This window comes from Chaetodon trifascialis, chromosome 10, assembly GCF_039877785.1.
Source record: "Chaetodon trifascialis isolate fChaTrf1 chromosome 10, fChaTrf1.hap1, whole genome shotgun sequence".
Taxonomy (NCBI): Eukaryota; Metazoa; Chordata; class Actinopteri; order Chaetodontiformes; family Chaetodontidae; genus Chaetodon; species Chaetodon trifascialis.
In genome coordinates, this window is record NC_092065.1 from 4,945,649 (window position 1) to 4,969,701 (window position 24,053).

The 24,053-nt window shown below is 40.8% G+C and overlaps 1 protein-coding gene across 1 annotated transcript in view; it reads right to left on the minus strand.

The window, feature by feature from the left end:
• Positions 1-2,159: 2,159 nt before the first annotated feature.
• The window catches only part of cspg4 (chondroitin sulfate proteoglycan 4), a 69,154-nt gene continuing 47,260 nt past the window's right edge, over positions 2,160-24,053 (minus strand). The window contains exons 6-11 of the mRNA XM_070973126.1: positions 21,996-22,172; positions 12,120-12,318; positions 11,485-11,616; positions 10,060-10,220; positions 7,051-7,234; positions 2,160-6,305 (exon numbers count right to left, since the gene is read on the minus strand). Of these exons, the coding sequence (XP_070829227.1) occupies positions 4,435-6,305; positions 7,051-7,234; positions 10,060-10,220; positions 11,485-11,616; positions 12,120-12,318; positions 21,996-22,172 (2,724 nt within the window). The 3' untranslated portion in view covers positions 2,160-4,434. The remainder of the gene's footprint in view (positions 6,306-7,050; positions 7,235-10,059; positions 10,221-11,484; positions 11,617-12,119; positions 12,319-21,995; positions 22,173-24,053) is intronic.

Below are 24,053 nucleotides of genomic sequence, written 5' to 3' on the forward strand. Positions count from 1 at the left end.
ATTCAGGATCTTCTACTAGAAATGTCTTGTCAAGTGGACAAGATCATCTTTCTTCACTGATGTTGAGAACAAAAGCAAAAAATCCAAAACCATCCGATGTGACACTTTGTCTAGTCCTCGATTTTCACAGTTAAAGACTTCACGCATTTATCTTCACGGCATCTCAAAAATGCTTCCTCCTCCCCGCCTGGTGTGTTTTCATTCCTGTCGGTCTTCTGGGAGAAAGGAGGAGTCAATTGATTCCAAACTAATGCTGGATAACATCAGCCAACAACAACCAATCAGTGGCTCATTCTCTCTGACCAGGCCGAACACATGAAGGAGGCGTCCTGCGCGAAGAAAACACATTTCGATCCAGCGAGAGGCCTGCGGTCGCAAAGAAACGTCCAACTCTGATGTGCGAGCACATCTGAGGGAGTGGGCAGTGGGTGGTGTCCAATCAGTTTCAGCAGAGGGAAATTATTTCCTCCTCAAGCACTTTGTCTCTTCACGGTTTGCATTTTTGGTTGCAGGGTTTAGATTTCCAAACACTTCAGCATCAGAACATCAAGTCTGTCTCCAAGTTGTTAAGAACTGCTCTTAATACATGCTTATAAAGGCATGTCAACCAAGCATTGCTATTTACAGCCTTTATTAAGTATTGTTTCCAGCTTTAATTCATGTTTGATTTTCAGATTAGGAATTTGCATTAGATAGTAACTCTCATGCAGATGTTGATCTGAAATCTACATAACATCTGTGCTGCATAAACATCCACCAGGGTTGCTACCGTTTTATCATCACTATCAGTTTTATTTTTGCTTCACTTACTGGAATTTATCTTTCCAAAGGACGTTTGGTGGTTTTAGTTTAGTTTTGTCTTGATAAATGTTCAGCTTTAGTTTAATTGTGGTTTTGGGATATGATGTGAACAGTAGGCATCAGTGGCAAGGGAGACAATCAGCATTGTTGAGCGTGAGAGTTTAATTCTTTGGAATTTTTCATTTTCTCTCTTGTCACATTTTTTCTATTAGGTTTACTGTTAGCAATCATTGTGAAGTACACTATCCTTATTGTATTCATTTGAAAAGGCATTCAGCTTGAGACTTGACAGCCACAGCACAGTGACATAAGCAGACACATGTGGAGGAACAGCTGTGCCAAGCAGCTTATGAAAGCTCCAGGATGAGCGAAGGCCGAGCAGCAGCAGGCCAGTGACACCGGCAGAAGACAGGAGAGCAGGAAAATGTTCGAAGCTGAGAGAAACGCTTAAAGCAAAGGCCATTCACTGGAAAGAATGACGGATGGAGAGAACCTTGTTAAATGTTGATGAACGGCTGCAAGAACTGTTCTGGTTTCTTTAATGGCCTGTTTGCACCTGACCGCCACCTGGTGGTCAAATGCATGTATAGCATCTATAAAAAGCAGATAAAAGGTTGACAAAAATATGTTTCCCTGGGAAAGATGAAGCACTTTGTTTAGTATTAATAAGTAAAACTGTGTTTCTTGCCTTTAATTTCCTATCCTCACCTCCGGCCATCATTGTAAATAACTGTTTTTCTAAGGCTTTTGCTGACTAAATTAAAACTAGTAAATACATTTACAATCTAAATAGTTTATTTTGCAAATCCATGAGTCTGGTTTATGCATACATACGTTTGCATTGCATTTCAACACAACATGCATATATCATTAAGTAAAATAATATGCAAATATATAATAATTCAACTGCACTTGTAGTGTCATTATGTTGTTCTGATAGGTAACACAGTTGTGTCCTTGGAATAAACTAACTAAGCAAATTAGCTATATAGTGCCATCTAAACATGCTATAATATTAATTACTGCATGGAGAGAAAGTGCTAAAGCAAAAAATGGCCTCACATAAAAGGAAAAATCCCTCTCTATCTCTGGGGTAAAATTATGTACAGTAAGTTAGAAATATAGCACTTTTCAAAACAAAAATGAAAGTGTGCATCATAAAAAAAAAAAAAAAAAAAAAAAAAAAATCAGCAAAGCAGACCTAAAACAGCCATAACACAAAACAAAAGAGTAATGGTATAAGAATAATGGTGGATATATTGTGCTAGTTAAAGTCAGCTGATATAACATTTAACACAGGTTTTGTTGCATGAACATTTTTATTTCTATTAGTGCTGAGAACAAGCTCAGAGGCAGCAATACACGTTTCTCTTGTTCCAGAATCTGGACATTGCTTTGAATTACAATTACTTTTAAAGGTGCCTGTGATGTACACATTATAGCTTCATCTCTGACAAAGCACACAGCTTGTATATATGAACTGATGCATGGGGAGTGACAGAAATAATAAATAATGAAAAATGAGGGGGTGGTGATGAAACTCTGCGATGAACTCAGCCTTCAGTAAGCATAAAATAGACGAGTGACAGAGTGGAGTGATGGGCATCTACACAAACAAATACTCACACACAGACAGTCACACACACTCAGGCATACTTTGCAGCTGATCAGTCTAATTTAATGTGGTTACATGTACCTATATCTCTGATGCAAAACATGATATATATATATATGTCGAGACATTAATCAAGCCCAAAAATCTTACTCAAAAAAAGAATATTTACACATAAAACTGGTAAGATGTGTGGATGTGATATCTTGAAGGAGGAAACAGTATTTTTATTTCAGCTGTCTGTAAGACATAACACATCAGCTCCGTGCTGTCTGTAAAATCTCTACCTACATTTCTTGCTCTCAAAACACCATAAAAATATAAAATGAATACTGCAAAGAAATTATTGTATATTCAGTATATGAACAACGAAGAATAAGGTGTCATCGGTATACAGTATGAGAAGAGAAACGTACAGCAAAACAGTTTTCAGGAAAAAAAGGTTTTCTTTAGTGGATCCATAAAGTTATCTGTTTCTCTCATTGTACACTTTCTACTTCACCTTAAGCACTTACTCAACATTCATCAGCCAGCTAACCATCACAGGTCAGAATCACAACAAAGAGGAACAATAGGAGTCTGCTTTACAGTAACGCTTTTCATACAAAACAAGTCTAAAGAGTCAAAAAATGTCAGGATTTCAATATATGAAATCTGTATATCTGTATATTCAGCTTACATATGGAATGCTTAAAATCAAAAATAGCTTTGGCAACTTAAAAATGAACTATGTCGATGTCTTCACTTGAAATCAATGCAACACAACCAGTGGAGCATTTAATTCATTTTCCCCACCCCGGCACCAACCAGCTTTTATGAATTCTTAATTGCAGACTTGGAAACTGGAAATATCCCAGTATGAGATGACCTCACCTCTGCCTGTCAGCCAATACGGATGGGTTAAGGACCAGTACTACCGAAATAACGTCCTGCCAGTGGTCTACAAACTGTGGACTGTGTAGTTCTGTGGTCAGTGCTGTGCCAGTCCAGTGAACATTTACAAGCACTTTGGAAGCATGTAGAAATAATAACATATGACAGATGATGGCATGATTCTGAGCTAAATTCAATCAAACCTATGCAAGTTACTGCAACAAGTTTTTCATTTTAACTGTTTTTAGTCTTAAACTTTATTCTTTCCACACAAAAGTCAAACTGCTGAAATGTTATTGTGTGATGACAAAGTAATAGTTGACATTTTGAGAATTAGGCTTATTTGCTCTCTTACAGAGTTAGATTAGAGATCAATACCACCCTCTTTCTGTGCATAATGCAGCCACAGCGTGGAGATTGTTAGCTTAGCATAGCTTAAAGGCTAACATCTCCTGGCTGTAGATTCATATTTAACATACAGATACGAGAATGGTATCAGTCATCTTATCTAACTCTTGGAAAAAGAGTGAATTAGCTTATTTTCCCAAATGTTGTGCTATTCCTTTAAACTGAATTTAGCCCTGAGAAACATAATACAATGGTACCTTAAAAACATAATAAAGAGAAAACACAAAGAGGCAGTTTTTCATCTTCTCAATGATACAGCATATATTTACCTCATCATCTATATACAAGGCTTATCAACTTTCCTGAAGAACCAAAAACTAAAACCGAACTATCACAAAGACTTTAAATTACCTCTCCACTCAAAAGAATAATAATGGCCTATGATATCATATGGAATACAATGACAGAGCACACCCAAAATACTTTTTGCAAACACGTGGCATGTTTATGTCTTCATTTGTGCCCTTTGACAAAGAGGAATGATAAAACTAAAATAAATACACATGGCATGAGCCTTCTTAGATAAGAAACTGCCTCTTTCTTTGCCAATAAGTATTCAGTGTTTCATTGCCTGAGAACTTATCCACAGTTATGTTGAGATAAGTAGATAACCAATGGTGTCAAAAAATTATTTTCTTTTATGCTGATGTGGCAAGGTCTTTAATACTGAGAGGAATGATTTACGGAGGCTTCCAAACACTTGAAGATCCACCTCCCTCTGTGTCTTATCTCAAAGTGTCTCAGACCCAGTACTGGTTCTTTTTCAAGGCCGGGTTTGTTGTCCGACAGTGCTGCAACAACTCTGGATCTGCGTCTTTCGAGTCCATGTTGGACATGGGGATGTTGTTGGCTGGGTCAGTTTTGCGAAAGGTTTCTGTACCTGCCACCTCTCCGTTTTTGGGCTTGGATGCTGCCGTTTGGACATTGTGCTTGCCTGTCTTGTTTTTACGGATCAGGTAGTAGGCCAAGATGGCTGCCAGCAGCAAGAGGAGGAGGATTACCAGGATTGGGATGAGAATAGACCAAAAGTTGCTGCGCCGGGAAACATGTGGATTGCCATGGGGGCCAGAACCAGAAGATGTTGTAGTGGGGGCATCTCCGTGGGGCCAGTCCATATTGCCCCCCCAGCGGGGTCTAGCTGGAGTACCACGAGGGGACCCACCCACATCAGGGAGGTCATTACTATCCTTTGATGGGGCTTCTGAGGAAATCGTCAATAGAGTGGCAGGGTAGACCCCAGAGGCATTGTAAGGACCCGTTTGGAAGGAAAGCACACATTCTGCAGGAGGAACCCCATGGGCTTTGAGTAGGAAGCGAGCCTCATCACGAGTGCCACTACCTCTTGATCCAGAAGAGCTATTTAGGATTTCCATAGCTACACGGCCCTCATCCAGGTCCTTCTGGCTGAACGTGTCCACTGGCTGGCCTGCACCAGAACTTCCAGCCCTCACAAAACGAGCACCCCTTGGCTGTTGGATAACTGTGAATGTGGGGGAGGTTCTGGTCTTGTTTGCCAGGGGAGTGGCATCCAGAAGCTTTCTGTCCAGTTGGACAAGAGCACCTTGCGGTAAGAGAGGATCCTGAGCGATGTTGGCCAGAGGCTGGACTGTGATGTTAAGGACAGAGGAGACATTAGCAGCCCGACTGCGTGCTACAAATGCAACACTGTCTCGAGGTGAAGTTGACTTGACAAAGCGGACGCTGACTCTGCCTTCTTTGATCTGTTTCTGGGTGAAGGCAGATGTAGGCTGCCGGTCTACCATGACAGCTGCATATTTAGGGACACTTGTGATCTTGTAAAGAATGTCCTCCTCAACAGGGCCACCGGTCGTGGCCCTCAACATCTCCTCAGTCACCAGGGTCTCATCATCACCTTGCTTCACCTTGATCTCAGGGGCTTTGTCAAGAAGCAGTGTGCGAGCTAGGACGCCGATGTGGAGCGTGTACGGCTCTGTTTGATGTCCTCCATCTGACACGATGAATTCCACAAAGCCATCGGCAAGGCTTCCATCACTGTAGAAGCCCACCTGTCCACGATTGACCATCTCTTGTGTGAACTCAGAAATGGGGTCCATTGTGAGTGAGTCAACCAGTCGACCGTTGCTAGGGGCTTTGGTCACTTTGAAATTCACCTCATCTGGCGGACTGTCCTCATCTTGAGTGTTAAGATGCCTCTGGGTCAAGATGGTCATGGAGCCTTGAAGAACCTCTAAGAGCATGTCTGTAGTGACTAGTTCAGGGGGGTCAGAGCCACGCCGTTTAACTGAAATGTTAAAGACCTCTTCCAGTACCACAGATTCGGCAGGTGAGGCCACACCACGACCCTCAGACTTTAGACGGGCCCTGAAAGAGAAGCTGTCAAACGAGGCCCCTGAGTCATCATGGAGATACTCCAGGTTTCCTTGAGTTACATCTTCCTGCATGAAGGATGGGGCATTACGTGGCAGGTCCTGACCATCAAGAGTGATACGGCCATGGTCAGGGAAACGCTTAATCTCAAAAACCACATCCGCATTGCCTCGTTGAACTTCAGGTAGGGTAGCCAGAAGGTTGGAGGCGTCCAGAATTGAATCGTCAATGACTTTCCTCTGGCCTTGTACAATTTCCAGACCTGAGTGGAAACAACAAAAACAAACAATTTTTAAATGTCATCAAATTTCCAAAGATACTTTCTATCCAGTTTTGGCTGTCTCCTGATGATATTTAATTATGCAGTGCAGTGCATTTAGGCTGCTGGCACATTAGGAGAGACAGATGGAGCAGGGTGCTTGTTGTTTTGGCAGCAAAAGAAGCCGGGGCAGTGAAAAATTACAGTATATACAAAAGTCATTCTAAAACTATAGAAAAAACTGAAATGAAGAATGAGCTGCAATTTCACAGTATAACTGCAGATTAATCAGAAATACAAGTCAAAGTGAATTTAACTAGAATGGACATGTTTTATCATGGAGTGATTTTCAGATATTTTAAGATTCAACACCGAGCTGTGACTGCTGGATGAATTAAGGTGTTTTGTTGAATCCGTGAAGAAATTTCATCCAAATTCAACTCAATCTGCCATCGAAATTTCTTTGAACCATTTTAGGAAAATTTCTGCACATAAAGTCACTTCAAAACATTACAAACCTGCAAAAATGTCAGGTGAGCTTATGAATGTCACTTACATTCTCATGAAAACAGACATGTTGAATCAAAGAATTGTAAATTGAGTCGATCCCAGAGTGTGGAATACAAGTCACATGACTACAGTACTGCAGTCAATCAGTGTTTCCTGCTTCAACTGAGGGCCCTCAATCAAGGGTACCCATTACAACTAATGTATTAATTGCAGACCTCTCCCTCAATTAGTCTTTTACCTTTGTTCTTCCACAGCTGTGAGGAGATGTTGCTGTGAGCAGCGTAGTAAGAGATGGTGATAGGCAGGATGTGACGGACGTCTGGGGCCGGTTGGGATGACAGAGTCAGCTCAATGGAGTCTCTCGCCACCCAAAAAGGATCCTCAGGTATCTGGTGCTCATAGTAGATCGCTCCTGACTCCAGCTGTGCATGAGGGGAAGCAAAGTCAGGAGATGGTGAGTTTACCAAAACTCTTAATAACACTATTTACAAGGTTTACATACTGGAGTGGATAACACATAATATAAGTATTCTGGACACACATCTATGGCACCCTTTACTGTTGGACTTAATCTGTCAATATCTTGTCAATATGGGCCTATGACACCCAGTTTGCAGTCACTTGGTACTGACTTAGGTTTAACTTGAGTGATTTGAAGACATTTTAGTTTGCTAAAACATTTTATTGCTCTCTTTCCCTCTGACGTTTGTGAGCACCACAGTAAAATGGGAGCTCAAATGGCTGCAGCAGTGGTTTGGCTCAGCTGTACTGGGATCCGGGTTTGAGAACTGGAATGTGACGGCCTGTGTTCGCTCTCTGAGGTTGCCGTGTCCTAAACTCAACTCTGCTCCCTCCCCGTCTCTGTTGTTCACACACAGGCAAGCAAGCAAGAGTATATTCATGCATGCATGCGCAAACACACACTGCTGAATAACTCAAATCATTTTTTCAACTCAATGTAGTGTTAAATTTACTGTCACACTCTAAATGGAGGAGTTTCCAGGGAATTTGTTCTCACGCTCGTCCGAGTGTAGTTGGATGTCAGATGGACGAGACGAGATTGTGAACATACTGCAACCATAGCAGTAAAACACGGGGTCTGAGGTACATGCACAGTAGTCAAGTTGTGTATCCCAAAATCCTAAACCAAATCCAGTAAATGCTAAAAATACAATAATTAATGTTTGTTATAGATAATTTTTCTTTTGGTAATGTAACCTGAGTAAACTGAGAAAAACTCCATATTACACTGCACTCAATGAACAAAGGAGCTCTGTGAAAAGAAGGACCACACCCTGATGAAGATTTTTCTCGAAACACTTGGTGTCAACCATTAAAAACCAAAAATATTTTATTATTCTCAGAATTTTCTTTCCTGGAATTTTCCTCCTTTTTACATATAATCTGAATATATCATGTTTTCTGTGTTTGCTATAAGAAATGCTGGAATAAATTCCATAAATTCCTCTTTTTTCTCTTGGTATTATTCTTTGTCTGTAGCCTTTATATGTGTGTGTTTTAATCCTCTCCAACCCTGGCCATTAAATGCAGTGGCTTTGACAGGGAGATTGATCATGTTATTACCATGACTGCTCATGACAATGGCACAATGTCATGTTGAATGAGGCCCCCTGCTGGTGAAGAAGTGAAACATGCAGATAATTAAAACATTGCATCCATGTACAGAATGGAGCACAGTTATAGATGATCTGTTTATGTTTCGTAAAAACTTAATTTAACAGCATATATTATTTCATGAAAAACAATTACATTTTATGTGAAGCAGAACTTGTTTGCATTAGCTAGACAGAGAGGCAGGTTTGTTATGAGATTTGTATGAGACTGAAGTATATATGATAATTTAAGGGCTACATTGGGATGATTAGAAAAACTTGAGCAGTGAAGCTGTGTTCTTGACTGAGAAGGATTTCACCAGTGCTGCAGTATATTTGCATGGGTATGTCACAATAACATAACAAACTTGCTACCGTACAGAATGAAATAATAATACAACAAACAATCCACTGATAATAATTAAAACAACAACTCCATCAGTAGTTTTAGGATACTCTGGGTTATTGATGGTAATGTGCTCAGGATGGGTTATTGTAATGTCATGGTTAGAGTAGCGAGCCTATTCAGAAATTGTGTATAAAAAGAGATATTATTGCCCATGTTACAAAAATGTCTCTCTATAAATGTTTTAAATTTTAGCTCTTCAATCCACTTTAAAGCTACAACAAGTCCTCATACCTAAAGATGACACACCTGAATGATCCAAAGATTTTTGGTCTCCCACCTCTATTTTTAAGGGATTTGGTTAAGTTTAGGTATCTAAAACTGCTTGACTAAGGTTAGGAAATATAAAAACAATGCTGACTGTTGTGTAGCTGAGATTTTCAGTGTCATTCAGACACTGAAGATCTCATAAGAGATCAGTTGTTAGGAATATGTAACACACAGTTCAGTGCCGTTGTTTTTCTGTTTCTTTATAACTACAGTTTTTTTTATACAAACACAAAGCAATGGCTGTAGTTTCAACTGAGTGAGCTTTCCGACTGAGTTTATTGCACTTCAGACTTCTGCAATGTAAATAAAAGTCAGTGCTGAGTAAAATATGTGCAATAACAGTATATTTCTGTGCAGACCGTTAAAAGTATTCACGAGTCAAGAGCTGCAACTGCAAGCATCTTAATGCCTTTTTCCACCTCTGGACGAGTGGTGAGTTCTGCAGCAGCAGTCTGTGAAAAGGAGGATTAGCTGCGTTTATATGCATTAAAGTGTCATTATATCTTCTTATATGTCTTTCTGATGGTCTATGCAGCAGATGAGTGGAGTGCCTTTAACAGCTTTGACTGCTGAGTAACACAAACCTGCTATTAATAGGAGTGTTAAACCTGAAAGTGGAGAGGATTTATTTGACAAGAAGAAAATGAATAATAGTTGAACTCATGGTGCCCCCTTCATGCAACTGCTTATTGAAGAAAGTTTTCATCAAAAGACACTTTTTCCTCTGGTTTTTCTGGCAATGTTTATCCACAAGCTTTTTATTATAATTTTCGACTTTAATCCATTTTACTGATTTGGTGTTTACTTTTACCTTCACTAATAATTTATTATTATCATTAAAGGTTAATGTAGAACATTAATTTTAAGAAGTGAGGAAGGGAATTAGTACAACGCCTCGTCAAAGAAATGCATCCAATAAACACACCATCAGCATCACACACACAGGAAAAGTAATTACCTGTGTTTGTGAGAAACGGCTTATTTCCTCAAACTGGTTCCTGTCATTGGCCAGGATGAGCCTTCCCAAACGAGGTGGGCGGATCAGTGAGTAGCTTATCTCATTTCCATCCTCATTGGTTACAGCCCCCAGATTGGCACTTGTGATAGGCTGTCTTTTTCCTGTGAACACACACACACACACACACACACACACACACACACACACACACACACACACACACACACACACACACACACACACACACACACACACACACACGGTCGTCTGAGTGCTGAGATGATTCTGTGGAAAATGGCTTCTTGGAAGTGTAGCTGAGCTTGTGAAATTAAGCAGAGTCTGGAATTGCCTCAAACTTTAGTGGTTACAGTAATTCATGCACATTACTGCGCAGAAGAGTTTCCTGATGGGGAGAGTTTCACTCCAAATTTTTATCCAAGCTTTCAAACTCATCTCCTATGTCATGCTTAAAAGTTTATTTTTAATAGAGCTGAGCTTATTTCCTGTGCTGACACTTGCGCTCGTGCAATAGTTTCACTTCTCGTAATTTTAGGATGTTTTTTTTTAACCACAACAACAAAATGACATTTTATTTCCAAAGAAGCAAGACAACTAGTCTGAGGTGCACAGGAACATTTTCAACTGAGTTTTGACTATAAAAGGAAGAGAAAGCTGAAAGCAAGACTGTGTAATGTTTGTAAGACATAAAAACACTGTCCTCTTCTTATGAATAAAAAGCAATAAAATACACCTTTGTTGAGTTCAGTGCACTCAGGGCTTTTACAGCTACAAGCTTCCATGGTCTGGCATTAGCAGTAGCTTGTAGTGGCTAATCTTAGCATAGGTACCATGTAACTGATATTAATCAGTGACTTTTCTTCATGATGTTTCTTTTGTGCTGCTGTTACACAACATTTTAGCATGTTTTAGATAAATATTATCGTCTTTAAAACAACTGAGTCAAGATAAAGCAAATCTGTTGTGTCTTGTAATTACCACTTTTGGCCATAGTGGCTGCTGTTCTGCAGCAGAAGCATTCTTCAGTATAACAAGCAGCTAAAATAAACCTAACCAACCAAACTCTTGGCACATTTAATCAAACTGAAAACTAACACTCCATCAAAGTCTGCAAAATTTCATATAATTTATAATATAATAGAGACACCCAATACCAAGATTTATGTTATATGCATGCACTCAAAAAATTTCTCAGCCAGTGGTTAAAAGGATTTTCAAGTTAGCTATCATTTGATAAATTAACATCAGCGGAAAAAGGGAAAATCCAAGGACTTGTTCTTACACAGTAATGACTTAAGTAAGGTTTCTACAAACTGCTTTGACCATGGCTGAAAAACAGAGTGCTTAAAAAAAGACCTATTATTATATTGCTGTAATGGCTGGGTCTGAAGGACATTGGCAGCTTACCTGGAAATACCATGAGCTCCTCCTGTGTTACCATGGTGATGGAGAGAGGCCTGGCCGTGACAACAAATTGGTAGAGAGGAGACGTGTGCTCCCCGTCTGTCACGGTGAAACTGAAACCACCAGACTCCTCACCTGCAGGAAGGGAGGAGTTGAGACGTGACTTTCTGTTCATTCAGTTAGCTCCTGTCTGTCTTTCCTCTTTCATTTTAATTTAGATTATCCGACTTATTTAGATCTACTACTAATTGTTCATTAATTATAAAAGCAGAATGTGATTTTTGCCTTACTTTTGTAATCTTGATGAAAATGACTTCACTTGGCACAATAAAGGGGCAAATATAACTTACTCTCAAGTGCTATTTTTGCTGTCTCATGACGCTAAATGGCCACAATATATCTGTTGGGATTGCTGATCAATACCAGTGACTTAATGAGAATTTTGCCAGGTATTGAGATTTTGGCTTAAAAGCTCAGACACTTGTAGAAGGTGTTTAAGCACTGTAGGTGTAATACCAGCAGTCTAAGAAAGAGTCTAATCATTGATTCATATATGATATACGAAGAAATAACATTTCAAATAGAGGCATTATACGACTGAACATTGACTTCCTGTTGGCTCAACCGAGTGGCCTCACCCTCATGAATGAAGATGACCTCCCCTCTGTTTATGTGGGACTGCGTGAAATTCAGGATGTCCTCATCGGGCGCCTCTTTCAGCGCCACCATCCCATTGATTGGCACCTCAACATGGTAGACCAGCTCCTCCGCAGGGGTATCGGCGTCCTCAGTGTTCAGCATGCTGGAGGTGATGTCAGCTTCCTCTCCGGCGAGAACCTGTGAAATAACCAAGACAGTGAGAGAGAGAGAGAGATGAAAAAGACAATGTTTGGAGGGATGTAATTCAAGCCAGGGGTCAGGAGTTTATTTGAGCATTATTGGAGGCTGCTCCGTGCATAAAAGACAATACGATGCTGTCTGAAGTTCATCAAAGTAGAGAGAAACAAAAAGAAACCAATTACGAGGAACAAAAGAAATAAACAAATCCTACAAACAACTACCTCCAAGGTAACAATTTAAAAGGTTAATTATTTCTCAGTGGCTGTTGAGACGCTCCTGTTATCAGAGGATGGAGCATAGCAGCACAGGCTGACTGACTCTCCCTGGGTGGAGGGGCTTTAATGGACTTCTAATGGTTGGCTGGCTGAAAGGAGCATTAATTGAAAGAAATGGGCCCGATCCCCAGAAAGACATTCTTAAATAGCTGGAATCAGTTGGGAGAGCGAGCTGAGGGTGCCCTGCGGGAAGAGGTACATATTGATCTCAGAAGCCGTTCGCCCTCTGATGCCTCTCTCGCTCCCACTTTCCCAAGACTGAGGATGAAGAGCAAGTTGCCTCCGGCAGAAGGAAGAGGAGAGGAGAAGGCTCATTTGTGGATATTAAACCTTCAGGTGTCAATCACTGAGAGGCAGTTAGAATTAGAAGTTAATTCATGCTACAGCATGTACAAGCACATGCATGAGACATATGTCAAGAGGTATTCTCTAATGAGATACTGGAAGAGCTGTAAATAAACTGAGCCCAGTTTCTCTCCACCTGCCTTATCTTCCACTCTGGCAGCCACTAATTCAATCAACTAACTGTAGTGGCATTCAGTGACCTTGGAGCATGAGTGTGAACTTGTGGCATTCATGTGTTCGTGATGAGAGAAATAATTTAGAAGAGAATGACAGGAGTTGAGAGGCAGCAGGTCAAAACTCGACCGTCTAATAGCTGCATTTGATTGGATACTGTGCAGGGAAGAAAAGGAAATATCTCCCTCGTCCATGACGGACTTCTCTGCAGATGAAAGCTGATGCAAGAACTAAGCTGCTTTTTAAAAACACTGATGTTTATCGATGATATCTAACTTGCAGAAAATTGCTCTTATCTGTGCTTTGAAAACACTTGTACGGTGTCACGTTGTCCACACAGCACATGTGCTTGGTTTTTCATGGGAATTTGAAAATGCAACAAGTAACGCAAGCAAACCAGAAAGACATGGCACATTAACAACAGCTGCTTTCCACAGCGATTAATCGCTTTAGGGTGGACTCTCTTTTTAATTTATTGTAATAGCAGCCTAAATACTTAATTTATTTAACTTTATACTGTAGGCAGTGTAATCCAAAACGCAGATGTAGACACTGCAATTTAGTTGAAAACAATATAGCAGCGTGGCAGAAAGTGCTGAGTCACTCAAATACGAACCATTAATTAAAACAAGACTGCTGCAGCCATGCCAGTGGCTCTGTGTGGCTGCACTCAGGCACAGCGGTGCTTTTAACTAAATGACAGTGAACAGTGACAGTGACAGTGAAAATGCCAACATGCTGATGTTTAGCACGTTTGAGCAGAAATGATGTTTAACATGGCCCCCAGTTTGGTGTGGTTGCATGTTAATGGTTGTTAATAAGCACTCAATTCTGCAGCAAAGTGGCAAATATTTGTGGAGATATCTGCCAGAAAATGTCATAATGGAGCTTGTGGAGAAGTCGGGGGGTCGTTGTTGAGGTATTTCAATTGGTGGACTGAATGACCAACCGTAAAATCCTCTTTACTCCTCATGTTGTGGAACATGAAGACAGAAAACAACATTGCTGTCTCCTCCAGTCCTCTGTGTTATTTCTGGCATCTCAGACCCATTTGGACCGGCTCAGTATAGCATGTGTTGTGAAGTGTATAATTTAGTCGCCTTACTACTCACAACATCCCATTCAGTTTGACACTCCATCAACGCTCTATCAACATGAGTCACAGCATCGACAGTTCAAAGCCATAATCCATCGTTACACTCTGGGATTGTGTCTTTTTCCCTCTCAGATGGTAACTTTCACAACTCGTGACTTCACAGATGAGTAGATTTTGATGTTGTAGCTGCTACACATTAAAGGGGTCATCAGAAGTAGGGTCTGTGTGTACCTGCATTAACTGCAAGAAGCTTTTGTGAATCCTCAAAGACTCCAAATTTCATGTTTGTGCTGAGTTTAGATGCAAAAGAAAGAGACATAAACATGCAATATGGAAAGCAATTCAAATATTTGGAAAACATTTCACATGTCACGTAATGTAATATTGTTAAATGTAACTGGGAAGACTTTGTTTTGCACTTCGTGGCCTCTGTTTGGATGCTGCAGTGAATCTGCTGTTTTGCTTTCCAGCAGAAATAAGATGAGGATCTTTTAATGAGACCATTGTGTGTACCATTGTTCAAACAGGAAGAGCACTGATTTGATGATTTGCACGTCAAAATGTGTCTGGATGTCTAAAATTGGATAATATAAGATGAAATGAGCCTTTATTGATCCCCCGAGGGAAAATTTGGTTGTTGTAATGGCACAAGGACAGAAATGAGTACAGACAAATGGAGAAAGAAAAAAATAAATAATTGGAAGTAGAGAGAAAATCAGAAATAAAAATAGAAACTACAAAAGCAATTTAAATCAAAATTATGGGTAAGTAAGTCTATCCAAACCAGACTAAATCTGGTTGAAAGGTTAACATTTAAGGCGTCTACGTTGCATACAACTATTGTTTCATCAGCATTTAATTGACTATATTCAGATGTGTATTTAGCCCTGCCTGCCCTGAATACAGTCATTCCAGTGCTTAAAGGGCAGCCTCGGGTGCCAGGGTGCTGCTGTTTGGATATAAGGTAAATTTGGAATAATCCCTGGACCATGAGCTTGGAGGTGAGTGAAGCCTGTGAAACATTTGTGAAACAGGATCGATAGGAGCCGCTGGCAGCTCATCCTGTCAGGGGCGAAGAACAAGATTCTGGACCTGAGGCTTTCTCTATGGACCCCTCCCAAAACCCACAGCTCTTCGTTCTGGTATCTTTTGTGGTCCCTGCTCACACGAGGCCCCTGTCATCTCTTTTCCCTCTGAGTCAGACCCTCCTGCCCCCTGTGGTTTGACCACGACTGCTGCACGAAATACCTGCAGAGACTGTTTACCAGATTGCAACTGGGTCTGTTAGCCATGAGGGACTATTGGAGAATCCTGTCCGACAGATCAAAAACCTTTCATGTGTCAGATACCTCCATGACAGAATGGGGCTGATCTGCCTGCATGAGCTCGCTAGGTGGCGTGTCACCTTCAGAGCAAGAATGCCACATCATCCTACTGGAAACGATTGTTCTGCCTCACTTCAAGCCACCGATGGGTTCCGAGGATATTTCGGCTTGAACTGACAACTGCATCATATGAGTGCGCGTCGACAAAAAGCATTTTATCCACTGTGCTGTCGAAGCCTGCAGAGGAGCTGTGATGTGAAGCTTTGGAGAATGTCTACCTCCTCTGGGTGTTTTTACATCTCAGACCTGCAGAAAGCAGAGCCGGATAGTTTGTCTGGGAGCACGCCCCTGGTGTGGGCGTGGCAGCTGAAGCCAAAAACTGAATCTGGACACTTTTAGGAAAGGTGGATGTGGATTTGTTTGCCTTAAGGCAGAAACACCCACTATCCCCCATGCACCATGGATGAGACAGATGCTCTATGCGTTCCCTCCCGTCTGCTGTATCCCTATTGAGAGAGACATAAGAGGCTGATAGCACTTCTGGTAGCTCTGGACACGATATGCAGAGATGACTTAGCTGATAACAGCACCACCCGCCAGGCCAATTTCTCAGCATTAAGGAGAATTTTTGCAGGTAAAAGCTAGTGTTACAATACCCCCCACTATTCTTCATCACTACTGACAGAGCTCATGCTGTTGAAGACTTATTTTTTGAGGAGGGTTGGAACAATCTCCTGATAATACACAAATATGGCCTTAATTTTGAGCAGTTGTCGCCATCTCAACCATAGTTTCATTTGTTTATAGTAACCTTGCCATAGGGTGTTGCCATTAATTGCAACTGATTCAGAAGTTCTCTGTTAGATTCCTTGGAGGAAGCCCCACTGCAATCAGGCTTTAAAGAGTAACTTCACACAAGGCTGAAAAGCTATTTTTTTTGCTGTCCTCTCCAGATGAAAGTTCCAAGCCTGCTTCACCTTTGGCCACATGCCTTGATTGGTGTGGTCAGAAGTGTGCTTCGTAGCACCGGTTACCACTTCCAGTGGTATCACGCGGTCCTGGAGTACTTCTGTGCATCGCTGCAGGAAGGTGAGAAGTTAAACCACAGGAGGTCAACAAAGGGATTTTCTGGAGGTGTTAAATCGCTTTTTGAACTTTGGGGTATGCTGAAATTTGTTCTAGATGGAGAGCCCAAATCAAAAAGTGGCATTTTCCAGTTCAGTGTTAAACCTGGAGCACCAAAAAGTCTGAGCGTATATGCACAAGAACATTCTGTAGGAAAGGTGGAATAAGAGAGAGGAACACTTGATGAGGAAATATAAATGAATACTGCTGCCTGTCTCACATAGACATTTGTAATATTTCTTTACCTGTTAAACACACAATTGTAGAACATCTACTTTCTACTGTGAGTTGCTTTTGTAAGAATAAAGTGTTTCAAGAATCATTTGGGCAGTTTCAACTACAAGCCAAAGGTTAACAAATACACCAAACAGTGCTATAATTACAAGTTAACACCCTCTTAGGTAGACGTGGGGTTTGATCTGTGAGATTGTCTCATTTAAAAGACAGTGAAGGACCTCTGACTCGCTTTGTTTTTGTAGCTTGTTGCCAGTGTTTTCATTGATGAATTTCAATGAGCAGCTGAGGTGAGACAATGCTTTGTTTTTGACACAAATGATTATACTGGCTTGTGATGTCTATAATGAGGGTATAACAGTCACCAAGGATGCAATATTTAAAATGAGGTCACATCACTGGATTCAGAATATCATCAGCATTTGTTCTGATGGACTTTTTTTTTTTTTTAACAGTGCAAGTCCCCCTCCCTAACACTAGATGGCGACATCGACCCATTCTGCATCCCAGCAATGCACCAGGCAATGCAGGGCAGGTAATCTGCAAATGGCCTTGCAAATGACTAGTTTATATAACAATCAATGCATTTAGCACCTAAGAGGACTGGCTGCAAATTTAATTTGACCAGACACAATGGCTGATATTTCATTTGGAGGCAGTAATGAAGGAGCTGCCATAGGCAAATGACTTCGTTTGCCGATGACTCAACAACTCTTAAATGTTTGAGACTCTGAGGGGCGCCAGACATCTGAAGCTGAATCCCTCACTGCCCGGCCATCTGAAATCTTGGCTGGTTTAAGTACTGAGGACACCAGAGCCTGTTTATAACTCTATATTGGGGCTCAGGGAAGTAAAGGTGCACAAGCTATTGGAAAACAACAACACAAAAAAGATGATTGCTGTGAAGCTGTCATCTGTGGCCATGAAGGAAAGAGCGGCGGTGTTCCATTTTGATTTCAGCTGATGGCATTTCTCTGCGAGGCGCAGATTAACCACCCAAATACCGATCAGGTGTGACGCTTCTCCAGCTCTGGGTTTTATGAAGGATAAAACACAAATACTGTACTTCATCTGTCACTCACCAGTCATGTTTGAAAATAGCGAAGGGGATAAGGCTGGCATTCAAAGCAGGAGTGTTTGATGGTTATATAGTCCTGCAAAAATGTGACAGAGACAAGGCAACAGCAGTAATGCAAAGAGCAAAGATTTAAATAGGTGGAAGCCTCAGATGGGGTGCTGTGGAAAATGTAAATAATTTGAATGCAGATGATCTGTGTTTACTGACTTCAGTTTTACAAAGTGTTCCTGAGCTCATATGTAAATCTTAATCTCCTTTTCCAATCATGTGTTCACAAAGTGGTGAACCTCGTTCCATCCTGGGTTGTGACCGACTGAGCCTTTCCAGGATGCCCCTTTCATAGCCAATCATGATACCTATTACCAATCAACCTGTTTACCTGTGGAATGTTCCAAACAGGTGTTTTTGGAGCTTTTAGTTGCTCCTGTCCCAACGTGTTTGAAATGTGTTCCTGCATCAGAATGAGCAGATGTGTACAAAAATCAATGAAGCTGATGAGGAAAACATTAAATATATTGTCTTTGTGCGGTTTTCAATTGAGTATTTATGAAAAAAGAGCAAATTATCACATTCTGTTTTATGTTTTTCACAGCATCCCAACTGTTTTTGGAATCAGGGTGGAAGAAAGACAGATCGAAGAATAAGAAGCTCGAAAGTTTTAAGTCAGGCTCACCCAGAGGGACAACTGTTCAGAGACACAGCAAAGTTGAGTAGAACCAGACAGAGACAATGTAAACCCTAATGGAGACCAGCTGTATCCTATAGACTGGGCCAAATGGGATCAATGGTGAGCTTGAGCAGAGCCGGATCCCGGCCATGTTAGTCATCATGTCTGATCATCTGCTGCAGAGGTCACTACACACACACACACACACACACACACACACACACACACACACACACACACACACACACACACACACACACACACACACACTTCCTGCTTTTAAATCAATCCATGTGCCGCTGGGTCAGCCCTGACTCTGTGTGGAGAGACATCCACATATTATTGTGTTAGATTCTGCAGCCGCAGCAGAGGAGGCACAGGCATTGGATGCCGCCCTCACTCTGCCAGAAAGCCGTGGTCTCGTCGACCATCTTGGTTTTCCAAAAATACGGGTTGCCAGGGAGACGCGGAGCCGCAGGCAGAGCAGGGAGGGCTGAATGACACAGTTGGTTTCCAGTTCTGTGAGCTGATTATTGCTGGCTTTTTCCGACTGCCTGCCTACTCTTACAGTAGAATCCACTTCATTGATGCCTCCAAACTTTTCTTTCATGACTTCTGTAAATCAGTTTGAAAGTGTGTCACAAACATAAACACTGAGCCGACTGTAGATTCAATCAAGCAAAGATGCCGTGGAATAACATCTGTCTTTGTACAGGAAACAGTGATTGTTGTGAGTGAATGATTTAATCAACAGGAATAAAAGAAATATAAGCAGGATTTATCTCCTATGCAGGAAATGTAGTTGTACAGTCCAACACTAGAAGTGTTGAGCACATGAGGGTGCAAATCTACTGGAACACCAGAGCATCAAATAAGACTTAAATATAAATTTAGACACACTTTGACGATAACATGCATGTATGTTAATGTGTATTATTTTGGATTTTTTAATTCAATGTGCACTTTATGAATTGTCACTGCACCTTTCACTGTAGAGCCTGCTGGTGCATATTTGAGTGTGGCATCCAGTTTTAAACACAAAGATGTGACCGGGATTGAGACGTTGTCTAATTAAAAATGTGGGTTGCAGTCATTACTTTTTACACTGAAACAGGCACAGCACAACCAACTCATGAAAAGCTATCAGAAATATTCCATAAAAGCAAAACTATTAATTCCAGCACACTTCTGAATCACATGCTGTAATTTTAATTTTGACTTGACACTGCAGAAGACAAACACTTGAATAATTAAAAACTGGGTTTAAATGAAATAACATGACTATGTTAATCAGAGATGGGAAATAAGGAAAAGCCATTAATTTTAATCTTTTAATACAGTTGCATTGTGATAAATAAAACTCTCAAGTTATACTTCATTGCAGGCTGGTTGTATGTTTCCGTTTATAATCATTCTGTGTTCACTTACTAGTGGTTCTAACTGAGAAGTCTGTAAATTTGAGACTGCATTAAAATGCACACTTATACTGTATAGCTGAAATTCTGCTTGCTCTGCATTGAGTGCATACGCTAGTGAATCACTGCCCTTGTATACTTATGTGGCTTACATGATTCACTTGCTACATTTTGGAGCAGTCAAGCTGAGAATATGCTAATTCACTTCTATTTTATGGCTCTTTATAAAAACAAATATGCTGTGGAGGCCACTGCTGTACTGACGCAGCATGCCTCATCGTCTGTGAGGCCAGTATCCTTCTGTGTCGAAGTAAAAATTCTCTGCATTTATTACACCTGCTGCATGAAGCGAATTTAATTCTCAGTTCATACAGGATTCATGAAACCCGGCTGTAACTGCTGGAGCTATCCAGTATAGATGTGAGAAAGATCAGAAATTACTACAGAGTTCATTCAGAGTTCAGAATCCATCCATCAACTTAAACCTCCAATGTCAAGTATTCCTTGCAGCACAGGAACTTTTGTGTGTTTGCATCTCTTGCAATTAGTAGGTAAACTACGAACTACTATGAAATGCAGATACTCGTCTGTCTGAAAAGTATTTGGATCCTTTACTTAAGTACAAGTACCACTCTGTGAAAATACTTTAATGCAAGTAAAAGACCTACATTCAAAACCGTATTGAAGTTAATGTATACAAGTATTATCAGCAAAATGTACTTTAAGTCTCAAAAGCAAAAGTACTCATTTTGGAGTAAAATGGTCCCTGTCAGTGTTTTACAACGATATAAGATGTGTGTTTGATTAATTTTACTGCTGCATTAACGTGTGTGTTGCGTTTTACTGCTACAGATGTTTAAGGTGGTGCTAATTTCATCTATGGCAGCAGTTTAATAGACAGCAATGCAACATATTCTAAGATCATCATATGTTTGCAGCATTGGTGTCCCGTGAAAAAAACATATCTCTAAAAACTAAACTTTTCCTGAGCTCAGAAAAAAAACACGTTTTCAGCTTTGTGACAATGCATTTTATACCTAACAGAGTTTTTAAAGAACCAGTGTGTAAATTTTAGTGGCATCTAGTGGTGAGGTTGCAGGTTACTTCAAACTACCCTCCAAAATATGTGAAGAGTACTCTCGAAAGCCAGTGTTTGTCTGTTCTGGGCTACTGTAGAAACATGGCTGACTCCATGGAAGTGGACCCACTCTCACTGTAGATATAAAGATCTAATTTTAAGGTAATGAAAACACAACAGTTCTTAGTTCCAGGTGATTATACACTAATGAAAACGTAATTATGAATATAATGTTCCATTTCTGAAAAGTAACTAGTAACTAAAGCGGTTAGACAAATGTAGTGAGTTAAAAGCACAATGTTTGCCTCTGAGATGTCATGGAGTATGACGTTGCAAGCACTTGTACTTAAGTACTCAGGTAAATGTACTTACACCACTGAGAAAGAGGAAGTAGTTTTCATAAAATGACCCCTTTTCAATATTTCAGAATCTCATCAACAGCCATTATAAAGCCACTTATCTGGTGTGGCATCAGACTGATCATGCAAACAGATGGGAATGCCCGCAGCCTGTCAATCACATGCACAAGGTGCGCTAGTTCTTCCAAACAGCAAGAAAGAAAGCAAAGTTATCCACAAAGGCAACATGAAATCAGCTGAGCGCTGGCTCTGAGATAAAGCTGTAGGGAAGCGAGTTATTTTCTCCATAGTTTCATCTTTATGCATAAAAACAAGTCTCTTCTTTCCTCTTTCGCACAAAGTGACGATTAAGGTCAGCTTGAATTCTCATCAGCCGAACATAGAAAGGAAGCTTAGATTTTATAGATAGAAAAGATTTCCAGTTTCCACCCACTTCATTGTGGAGTATGTTGGGACAAAGCTCAACATAAGAGCAAATGCGCATTCAAAGAGCAAAACGTTACCTCCACTCCTGTGTTACGTGTCAGTCTTGGCGGCTCATCATTGACTGGGATGACAGTCACAGTGATGGTGACAGGGAGGCTCTGGCGGTCAATCTCATAAACTGAGGCAGAGAGTGTAAAACTGTCCTCTGTGCTCTCGGTGCTGTCATGCATGTAGTAGACATGTCCGAGTTTCACCTGGAGAAGACAAAAAAGGATCCAGTTGTCACTCCATTCTGGATCAGACCCGAAGGGTAGGAAACATTATAAAATAGGGAGAAGCTTGGGGGGCTTAAAGGGCGGAATACATTTACAGAATGTGTCTCTTAACACGCATATCCAATGAATACTGAAAAGGCTTGAGGACATTATACCCTGTTAACCTGGATTAACTCTGATTAGAACTGAAAGAAACACAAAGTATTTTCTCTGATAGTTGTCCTCCCTCTGATACTCTGACACTCCAATAACTTCACTCATTTACTAATGGTTTAGGGTACCACTCAGCCTGTGAAAACACTTGTATAATGTCGTCTGTGGCTCTGGGGGACCTGATTATCTCAGCATTGGCTGGGAGACTACAATCAGAAAGCCTGAGTTAAGAAGCAGGGTTTGAAACGTGGGCGTTCACTACAAGGAACGTGGAACAAAAAGATGCTGTTGCATCATGGGAAAGGTGGGCTCCAGGGTTTGAACCTTGACTCTTACTAGAGACTAAGAGTCAGAAAGTCTTGGCTTCTGCTGCTTCATCTGCCAAACTTTACAGAAAGCAGTAAATCTCAAGAGTACCCATTTTCCATACATCACTTTCCATCCCATATTGGCTCCAAATACAGTCCAGCAGGGTTATTCTTTAAAGCAAAAGTTGGTTCAGTCAAATTGTTAATTTGCTTGATTTTTACAAGCTGAGGGCATTTTAGCTGTGAGAAAGAAACTGGATTTAGAATAGCACAATTACCTTAGTATTACCCAGTATAATCATGAATGACGTAAACGTGTCCGATGTTGAAAAGCAGTGTACATTTGATTTATTCTTCAGGAAATAGTCGCTGTTTTGGAAAAATGTGCTTTTTAGCTTTCTTGCTTTCAGTCATATGAAAGTTAGCCCAGAGAGACAGATGCGTCTGGTTCTGGGTTGTACATTTTGGGGTCTTTTTGGGCCAGTGATGACCTCTAGCCCAGATGTATTAAACAAACAGGTTAATCTACAGTATGTTTTCAAAGTTTTGAGATAAAGGCTATATCAGGTCTGAAAGTCTGGGAGCAGCTCAGGAACAAGGAGAATGTCCCCTGTGGGATGAAACCTTGAGGGAAAACAGATGCACAAAGGAATCAGTCATCCACTGTCAAGTGAGCCAGAGAGAAAACAGCACCTGCGGCCAGGCCAAGCCAGCTCTGCTGACTTTCTGTATACAGAAGAAGACCCTCAGCACCCAGTATCCTGTGTTTGTCAGTCCTGTAGTCCTACCTGGATCAAATAAACTAACGTTTTCCTCTGATGCTCTTTGACAAGTTGGAACTTTGTCTAGACAAAAGCCAGCAAGCTGCTGTGATGAGAGGACCTGCTTCAGAGAGCAGGAAGTGCCAAATGGATCCCATATGACTGGCATCGCTCTGGAAAAGCAACCCCCATCATCATTACTGATCGGGGAAAGTCAGCGAGACAATCAGTCAGCTCACTGTGACAATAAACAGTGGGTGGTTGTTGGACACGAGGCCTTCGGATTCGCTCTGAGAAAGACTGATGCGGGTGTCAGTATTTGACACTAGCTGCATAATTTATTTTAGTTTCAGGTTTGATTGATGTAAAATCTCAGGTTCTGTGTGCTTACTGTTTTGTGGAAAATTAGTGATATAAACCTTAGAGACTTGCTCACTTTGTTCTGAAAACATTGTGTACTTTGTTCAAAATAAAGATGCCTGTGTGGACCTTAATAGCTTTCCACAGACCTAATTGAGACCCGATGGAGAGCTGAACCTGATTAAAGCAAAGGTGTACTTCAGATTTCCTTTATTTCCCATATTTCCTCAAGTTGGACTCCACTCAACATTGCATATGTTACTGAGTGTGTGCTTTAT